Genomic DNA, 9400 nt, shown 5'->3' on the forward strand with positions numbered 1-9400 from the left:
CCAGCTGGGGCTATAGGGAAACCCTGTCTCAAAAAGATATATCTCTATCATCTATCTATCATCTATCTATCTATCTATCTATCTATCTATCTATCTATCTATCTATCTATCATCTATCTATCTATCTATATCCTTACACCTGTCGTGCTGTTACTGTCACACTCTCCTCCTGATGCCTTTCTAGAGAGAGGGTGAGCTAGAGATATGGTTCTGAGGAAGGAAGGAGAGCAAAAAGTAATTGAGTACTTAGGGTGGACAAGCCTGGGACTAGAACCAGGCTTTCCCTAGCCAAGCCTGGGAATAGAACCAGGCTGAAGCCCAGAGGGAAGGTGGGAACAGGCACAAGAGTCTCCAGGGGGCTAGAAAGGGTCAGAAAAAACCGCTGTAAGAACACTCTAGACCCATGGTAGCTTCTTTGCCCAGCTAAGAAGGACCCAGATAGGCTGGGTATAGGTATAACATCTGTTAGGAGAGGAACAGAGAGCCCCTCCATCTGTCACAGGAAGGAGATTTGAAGAAGGGGTCCCAGAGGGCTAGGCTTAAGCACTGGTGTGGGCAGGAATGGAAGATCAGGGAAAGGTTGGAGGAGCAGTGTCTAGTAGATTCACAAAACGGGTCCTGGAAGTTCCCACTATTTAGATGCTACCTTCCCTAAGGTTCAGAAGCATTTGGAATGGATGGAAAGAAGGGCCCTACAGCAAGCCAGGAGCCTGGCCCAGGAGATTTATTTTTATTTTTTATGTGTATGAGGGTTTTGATTGCATGTATGTAAGTGCACCACGTGCATGCAATGTCCATGGAGGCCAGAAGAAGGTATTAGATACCCTAGAACTGGAGTTACCACTGTATGGGTGTTGGAAACTGAACCAGTATCCTCTGTAAGAGCCACCAGTGCTCTTAAGCAATCTCCCCCAATCCCCTGCTCCCAGTCCAGGAGAAGGCAGCAGTTTAAGTGTTCAGCCTCTGCTGTGCAAAGTTTGACTTTCTTTTCCCCCTACTTTCTACATTCATCTGTCATGGTTTTGAGAGCAGATGTCCAGGACTTGGGGATATAAAGTGGCTCTTGTGGATCTTTCCCTCCCTTCTTGGGTCGTTGGCCACAGATCTGCGAGAACAAAGGGAGCAGAAGTGAAGAAAGGGGTCAGGACAGCCAATGAGCACGGCCAGTGAGCACAACGGAAAAGACCTTCCGGGGAGTCAGATTCAGTGATACAGCTCCATTTATTCAGTGGGGGTTAGGGAAAATATAGTGTGGAGGCAGTAGCCAAAGCTTCAGCTGATAGGTGCTCATAGTATGCTTTATTTGCATGTGGTAGGGGGATCCTATCATCCGACTATAGGGCAATGCCTAATTATCATATAGAAAAAACCTGGGGCAGTTTTATTGCAGGTAACTATGCCAAATGTCATATTCCAAATAAGGTCAGGCATCCCTACGTGGTGGCACTTTCCAGGTAAGTCAGGCAGAGAACAGGAGGCCCCCCGCTGAGAAAGGGAGTCCTTCCATATGCGGAGCCCCTTAGAGCTATCCAGACATTGTGGACTGCAACCTTAGCAGCAGGGTCCCCCAACAGGCCCTCAGATAGGGAAACAGAGACACAAATGATCATATTCCAGGATGACTTAAAGTCCTATTATTCTTATAACCTCCAAAAAATGAGCAAACATGTATTAAGCACTTGGGCATTGTTCTAAAATACATTATCCATGCTTTAGGGTCCTCAAACGTCCCCATGTGGTAGATGCTATTATTACTCTTACTTTACAAATGAAGCTAAGAGAGGTTGGGTAATTTGCCATTAGTCAGGCAGCTTATAAGTGAGCAGGAAAGCCAGGACTCCATGCAGGTCACCTGGCTTTAAAGCTTGCACCCAATCCTCTGCTAAACTGCCTCCCAAACTGCAAGGCCAATGTGAATACCCACAATGTGACCAAAGGTGACCTGGAGCAATAAGATTGTACTCCAAGAAATGAAACACACACACACACACACACACACACACACACACACACACTCCTACGCTTGTGCAAACACATATTCTCCATTCCATATCATGCCTAAGTGTTCCTGCACGCACACAATGCTCTCCCTTTCTCCTTCCCTCCTCACCCCCTTCCCTTCCTCCCTTTCTCCTGTCCTCTCTCATTCTCCTGGCTAGGAGCACACATAGATTATTTGCGTGGAGGGAATGGGGACCAGACCTCTATCCTTTTCTGCCTTTTGACTTGAATGAGCAGGATTTAAGTTTCTCTGGCCTTTCCTAGTTCCCACTGGCCCCTAAATCATCTTCCCTTCAGGCTCCTCTACCCTCTGAGCTTCTTCCCTTAGCCCCCTTCCTGGCCTTTGACTGCAGCCTGTAGTAGCAGCTGACTCCACTTAGATGCTGGCAGTCCCTGTCCCAGATCAAAGGCAGGGCGGCTAATTGTGCGTCTTAACAAGCGCCCCCCCTTCTGCTCCGGGCAGCCCAGCTGGCCATGGCCCCACCCCATTCCCCCTCCAGCTGGCCAGATGGCACAGTGCCACACTGTGTCTGCCCCAGACAGTTAGGGCCAAGACCGAAACTGGGGCCCTGAATGAGAGCTGGGACAGACCCAGTGGGCAGGACTTCTCTGAGCATGGATGTTTAGAGCAGACAGTGGCCACACAGGCTCTGGTCACCTCTATATGTGGCTGTGACAGGTTTCAGAGGCCATGGGGTAGTGTAGGGGAAGGCATCTTGATTGCATGGAGTATGGAGTTCTCTAACACTGTGAGTCACATTTCTTCAGATTCTTTCAGGCCTGTCTCAAACATGACAGAACCTTGAAGATGTGGTCACCCTTGTACACCCTCCTGGAACAGCCTCTTTCTCTTGCTAGTTATGGAAAGGGCCATGGGAACTGGAAATTGGGATACCTGGGTTTCTTTCTTAGCATCAAACTTACTTGAAGTCCATTTCTTTCAGCAGAAAATTGCTGGCCCTGGAAGCTGGGAGAGCTAGATAGAGGTCAATCTCAATAACCCCTGTGACCTTGAGATCCCTAAGTTTACATTGTGTGTGTGTGCGCATGATGGGGTGATTTCTGGGGTCTGGGTTGCCTCTGGAGGTCTCAGTATTGTCAAGTGTTCTAAAGCAGGCAGGCTGATGACTCTCTCAGCAATAAGACAAGCACTCAGAGCTCTAAAGATAAAAGGCAAGGGATAAATGCAGGCTGCATGTCCCAGAGTCTTGGGTCTACCCTTAGGCTCCACCAGCTCATAACAGTTTCTGCTGCCCTGCAGCTCCTGCCAAGTCCCAGCATCCCCTTTGAAGGCTGCAGCCCAATCCTAGCCCCTCGTGTCTGCTCCAAGCTGGGCTCCTCAGGAAAAAAGTTATCAGGATGCCATGAGCTGGAAAGAGAAGATAGAGAGGGAGAATCTGCTTCGTAGGTTTCCACTAATCCAAATGATTTGTTTTAGACATGGGTCATGAGCTGCTGAGCTCTGTCTTTGATCAGGGTGAAAAACCAACAACAATGTTCTAAAAATGCAGCAGGATTGAATGAGCTCAGGCAGCAAAAAGGACTTCTCAATTCTAGCTATGTTTATGTAGTACTTACCAGGAGTAAGGCACTATTCCAAGCACTTTAAATTTAATAACTCATTCAATTCTTGGAACAATAGTGAGGCAGGCAATGATAACACCTGTTTGCAGATGAGGAAACTGAGGCATAAGGAGGTTAAGTCTCTTGGCCAAGATCACAGTTATTAACAACCAGTCAGTAGAAGAGACAAAATTTGAAACCATGGCAGTCTGACTCTAGAAATCAGATTTTAGCTACTAAAGAGCTTGTGGTATTATAATTTGTCTGGGCAAGAAGAGGACATGACTCTGTTATCTGGCAGAAGAGGCTTGAAGCAGGAATGGGCTAGGGGTTCTGTTCTGGATGGTTCTCTAGACCCTGTGAAGCCTCTGAGAACATGTCCCGTTAGTCTCTGAAGCTGAAGTGGAAGGATCCAGAGGTTTCCTCAGAATCTGGTGTTCTTCAAGTTCATCAGCTTCCTGTCAGGTTCTGGGCTTCTCCCACTGGGGCCCATGGTACAGTGGAGTCTCCTTCTGTGGAGGCTGAGCTTTACTCCTGGCTACTCCCTCTACTTGCCCTCTTGGGAATCCAGAGACTAGTCAGAGACTTGTACCACAAGCTGCTCTAGCTAGTCCTTCCTCAGTTGGACAATAAGCAAGAAGTAGTCTCAAGGTCTAAGAGCTGGACCCACCTCTACAAGTAGGCTTCCCCTAGTACAGGTCCAGGGTACTTCCAGGAGATAGCTCAGGCTGCAGCACCCAGAAGGAAAGCGGTATAAAGAAGCACTGGGCCAGGCTGGTCCATCCTTGAGTCTTGAGAGTGGCTCAGTCAGAGAGTCTTTTTGCCTTCTGAGTCTCTAGTAGAAAGCAAAAGCTGTCACCCCACTCAGCTTGCAACCCTGCTATATGTCAGATCCCAGTTAGGGCACTGGGTTCACTTGTATCACCCTTCAATGTTTCCAATCAATCAAAACAAAACAGAGGCAGGGTGGCTGGGGTCTTGGGGGATGACCATTTCTGAGTGACTTTCAGTCATGTCCTGGGAACAAGAATGAAGAATGGGAACCATTGGGGAGGGTTCCTAAAGTGAGCACACAGTAGCAGGCCATCCAGGGATAGGGCACACTAGGAGCAGATGATCTGGTCTTACCCTCCTGCCCACTGACATCTCCTGGGGTCTGAAATTCCATCACTGGTAATTTATTTTGGGGGTTAAACTTTGCCTTCTTTCTCCAGGCTATTTTAAAATTGCAGATATCACTATGAGAGATAATAGATTAAGTCTTTGGTCTGAAAAAGAATGTGTTTACCAGGTACTTTCTGCCCTAGAGGAGAGATCTAGACACACAAATTCCAAGCTTGCTAAGGGGGTGCTAATGAAAAGAGAAGGGAAGTAAAAAGAAGAGCACATTAGAGGCACCCCACCCCCTGTCCTATGTTCAGAAGGCCAGACTTTTAGCTCGCTCTCCCCCCTTCCTCCTCCTCCTCCTCCTCCTCCTCCTCCTCCTCTCTCTCTCACTCTCTCTCTCTCTCTCTCTCTCTCTCTCTCTCTCTCTCTCTCTCGGTAGTACTGGAGACTGGCACTCAAAGGATGCTGGGTAAGCCATCTACCATTTAACTCTATCCACAGACTGGGCCTTAGTGTCTCCTCGATGTGATGACATGATTGGGCAGGATGTGGCGGCTTCTCCAGAGTCCATGTTTTCCTGGTCTCTCACCGTAGGTTTTCGAGAGAGTGCTTTTGCCTATGCCATCGCTGCTGCAGGAGTACTGGAGACTGGCACTCAAAGGATGCTGGGTAAGCCATCTACCATTTAACTCTATCCACAGACTGGGCCTTAGTGTCTCCTCGATGTGATGACATGATTGGGCAGGATGTGGCGGCTTCTCCAGAGTCCATGTTTTCCTGGTCTCTCACCGTAGGTTTTCGAGAGAGTGCTTTTGCCTATGCCATCGCTGCTGCAGGGGTGGTGCACGCAGTGTCCAACGCGTGCGCCCTGGGTAAACTGCAGGCCTGCGGTTGCGACGCCTCCAGGCGTGGGGACGAAGAGGCCTTCCGTCGGAAGCTGCACCGCCTGCAAGTAGACGCCCTGCAACGCGGGAAGGGCCTGAGCCACGGGGTCCCGGAACACCCTGCCCTGCCCCCTGCCAGTCCAGGCCTGCAGGACTCCTGGGAATGGGGCGGCTGCAGTCCTGACGTGGGCTTCGGAGAACGCTTCTCTAAGGACTTTCTGGACTCCCGGGAGCCTCACAGAGACATCCACGCTCGCATGAGACTCCACAATAACCGAGTGGGCCGACAGGTGAGAGTCAGGCCCTGCGGCCTCCACATCCCTCCTGGAAGCTCCCCCTCCGGGAACCACACTGCTTCCCCAGCGCATCAATCTTCTCATTGTCCCCTCCTAATTCAGGCAATAAGATCTTGGGGACCTACTATTGTGTGCCAAGCACACTGGGTCTGAGAATAGAGGGTTGAGAATAGTGTGTACTTATGGGCACACTCCGCTGCTGAGCAGCCTGCTCCTCCCACTTTCTCTGATGACCAACAGAGACAGGAGTAGACTGGCAGTTAGGACCTGGGTTGCCACAATGTCTCTGCCCCTGTAGAGGCACTAAATTGAGCTAGATCATCTATCCTGCACCCTAGCTCTATTGTTTCCTGGTTCTAGGAGTCTGTGATTCCACTCTTAAGCTTTCTGTGCAGTCTTCCAGGAAAGATTCCTGCTTTCCTTCTTTCACCTCTGTTCTAGAATGTTCATACTATCTTAAGGTTAGTTCATTCATGCAAAATAAACAACACATACATAATATAATATCTATCATCTATCTCATAGAAGGAAGGAAAGGACTAATAAAGTGCATTTATCAAGCCTTACTATGTGTTAGATGTTTGTCCTGAGCAATCAGCCTTCTTAACACTTACCTATGATGTGAACATTCTTATTAACCTTGCACTCAGATATACAAACCAAGGCACAGATTGACTAAGAAGCTTGCCTGAACTGGGAAAGTGGTAGAGGCAGGCTCCATCCCCAGGCAGTAGAGTTCATATCTCAGCACTTTCTTTTCTTGGCAACTCCATCCTCATTCCTCCTCTTGACTCTGCTTAGCCTGCTCAGGGCCTGTTCCTGGCTTCCTCTCCCTATACTGCCCTTTTCTTTGGCCTTTTAGCCTACCCCAGTACATCTTCTTCCTTCACAGCTGATTCAGAAACTTTTATCTTGACTTAGAGTGAAGGTAAGCAGAGGCATGCCCATCCTTAGGTTCCATCCAGCTCCCACCCAGCCCTCCCCTGTATACGGGCCTCCTTTCTCAAGCTTCAATACCATCCCAGCCTGGACCAACAGTGCCTCCTCCTTGTCCTCGTTAAACTGGTTAATTAATGGCTACGGTCTGTGGGAAGCAGATGTTCTGGAGCTGTTGGCCCAGGGAGGCAAGGGGAGGAGGGCACAGGCACAGACAAGGGATGGTTTCCCATTTGGTGCTAACACCACAGGCTGTACATGCAGGCTGTGCAGCCTTCCAAGACCCAGAGCAGTGGGCTCCTTCTCTTATGTCTCTCTAGTCCAATTTGGGTTTTGTGGGCTTTTGTTTTTGTTAGTGTTTTTTCTTGCTATGTTCTGGCTGGCCTGGAACTCACTATCTAGACCAGGCTAGCCTCAGAACTCACAGAGATCTGACTGCCTCCGCGCCCTACCCACTTCTTCAATTTTTGGCGCCCCAGATCCTTGCTTCCCCTGAGACTATTTGGGGAATGGAATGGGGAAAAGGAAGATGCGGTCAACTTCCAGCAGGGTATAGGGTGAGGGTAACACTACCTGGTTCTTTGAGAGGAGACTATAGAACAGGGAAGGTAGGCTGTGCCCCCATATTCAACTCCCTTGGAGATTTGGGAACCCCTTCATTTTCATAGGGCTGGTACCCTGGCTCTTTGGGTTCTGTTCCTATTCAGGGAATGCTTTGGCACCTGTTGCCACTCAGTATAAACAGATAAGCTCTAGGCAGCATAATGGGAGGTGGATGTCTTTAGTTCCTGTCCCCTCCTCCCACTGGCTCCCTATAAAGTGCTGCAGGACACAGGTAGGGGTGGTGGTGGAGGAATGGGGGGGGGGGCTTCTCAGACTTTTTGCAAGGCCTATTCACAGCCTGGAGGGAGGCCAGAGGCACTGGGGTTGGGTTGTAGTGAAGCAGGTGCCCCCAGCCCCCCACTGCCAGAGATAGGAGAGGGGATTTCCCTGAAGATTTGAAATCCCCAGGGCTCAGGAAGCAAGAACCCCCCAGCCCCAAGGGCCCCCTTGCAGCTGCTAGAAAGGCTGGCAAGAAAGGAAGGAAGGAATTCCCCCAGGGCCTAGCCTGGTGGGAGGTGGGTGAGAGTGCTGCAGAAGAGCCCAAAGGAGTTCTGCTTGCCAGGCTCAGGATCTATGAGGCCCTAGATTCGGACCTCGGTGTTTGCTTCTGTACAATGGGAATTGGCTTCCAGTCTCAGCGACAGGAGGCGGGCTGGGGTATGGGAAGCCAGCCTCATCCCTTTTCGTGCCTCCCTCCGCAGGCGGTGATGGAGAACATGCGGCGAAAGTGCAAGTGCCATGGCACGTCAGGTAGCTGCCAGCTCAAGACGTGCTGGCAGGTGACGCCTGAATTCCGCGCGGTGGGGGCGCTGCTGCGCAACCGCTTCCACCGCGCCACGCTCATCCGGCCGCACAACCGCAACGGAGGCCAGCTGGAGCCCGGCCCTGCGGGGGTACCCTCGCCAGCCCCGGGCACTCCCGTGCCGCGCCGCCGGGCCAACCCCTCCGACTTGGTATACTTCGAGAAATCTCCCGACTTCTGCGAGCGCGAGCCGCGCCTGGACTCGGCGGGCACTGTGGGCCGCCTTTGCAACAAGAGCAGCGCGGGCCCGGATGGCTGCGGCAGCATGTGCTGCGGCCGGGGCCACAACATCCTGCGCCAGACACGAAGCGAGCGCTGCCACTGCCGCTTCCACTGGTGCTGCTTCGTGGTCTGCGAAGAATGCCGCATCACCGAGTGGGTCAGCGTCTGCAAGTGAGAGAAGCCCAGGCTCCCCTGGGTCTCAAGAAAGGTTCTACTGGAGCCTGGCCTCTGCTGCTAGTGATCTGGGCCTGTCAGCATCCTCCTTGGCTCCTAGGAGAGGAGGTTGGACCTCTCAGCTCTGAGGGTCTGCAATCACCAGACAGTCCAGACCTGTCTGACTTCTCACTTCTGTGGGTTCCCCTCTTCCTGTTCCAAGCTCAGACAGCCCCGGGTGGGGTGCTGGAGACAGCCCCACACCCTGGAACATGTCAGACAGCCCAGCCCTGCAGGCCTGAGTCCTGTCATCCTTTTTCCCTTTCCCCAAGAGTGGTAGGCAGTGCACAGAAACTGATGGGCACTGTGGAAGGAGATTAAAATGAAGAACTGGGCATAATCAAGATGAAGTGAATCTTCAAAAGCCCCAGATGCCCTCCATCCTCCACCATCTTCTGCCTCTATCATTCACATAATGGATAGGATATTTATTTTGCACTCTCTCTGTGGCACTCTTTGAGGGGTGGAGAGAAGCCCTCTTGGAGTTTACATGCTTTCTGAGAGAGATGGACAATAAACCAGTAAACATACAATCAAGGTTATTTCAGACAATGCGATGGGCTATGAGGAAAATAAAGCAGGGCACTGGATATACACTGATTTGTGGGGAATGGGGCCCTTTCTGCTAAAACCACGGGCCAGGGAAAGCCTCTGAATTGTAAGACACATGTTGAGACCTGCAAGGTGAGAAAGAACCCTACGGGAGACTGAGGGGAAGGGCTTTCCAGTTAGGCCACAGGAACCAAAAGCTCTGAGGGGAGAAAGACCTCCCC

General features: G+C 50.9%; 1 protein-coding gene across 1 annotated transcript in view; it reads left to right on the top strand.

Moving 5' to 3' along the window:
- Wnt10a (Wnt family member 10A) overlaps positions 1-9160 on the top strand; it is a 13542-nt gene extending 4382 nt beyond the window's left edge. Inside the window, exons 3-4 of the mRNA XM_008825737.2 lie at positions 5466-5845; positions 8092-9160. Of these exons, the coding sequence (XP_008823959.1) occupies positions 5466-5845; positions 8092-8589 (878 nt within the window). The 3' untranslated portion in view covers positions 8590-9160. The remainder of the gene's footprint in view (positions 1-5465; positions 5846-8091) is intronic.
- Positions 9161-9400: the final 240 nt, after the last annotated feature.

The sequence above is a fragment of the Nannospalax galili genome, unplaced genomic scaffold (genome assembly GCF_000622305.1).
Source record: "Nannospalax galili isolate Female #2095 unplaced genomic scaffold, S.galili_v1.0 scaffold127, whole genome shotgun sequence".
NCBI lineage: Eukaryota > Metazoa > Chordata > Mammalia > Rodentia > Spalacidae > Nannospalax > Nannospalax galili.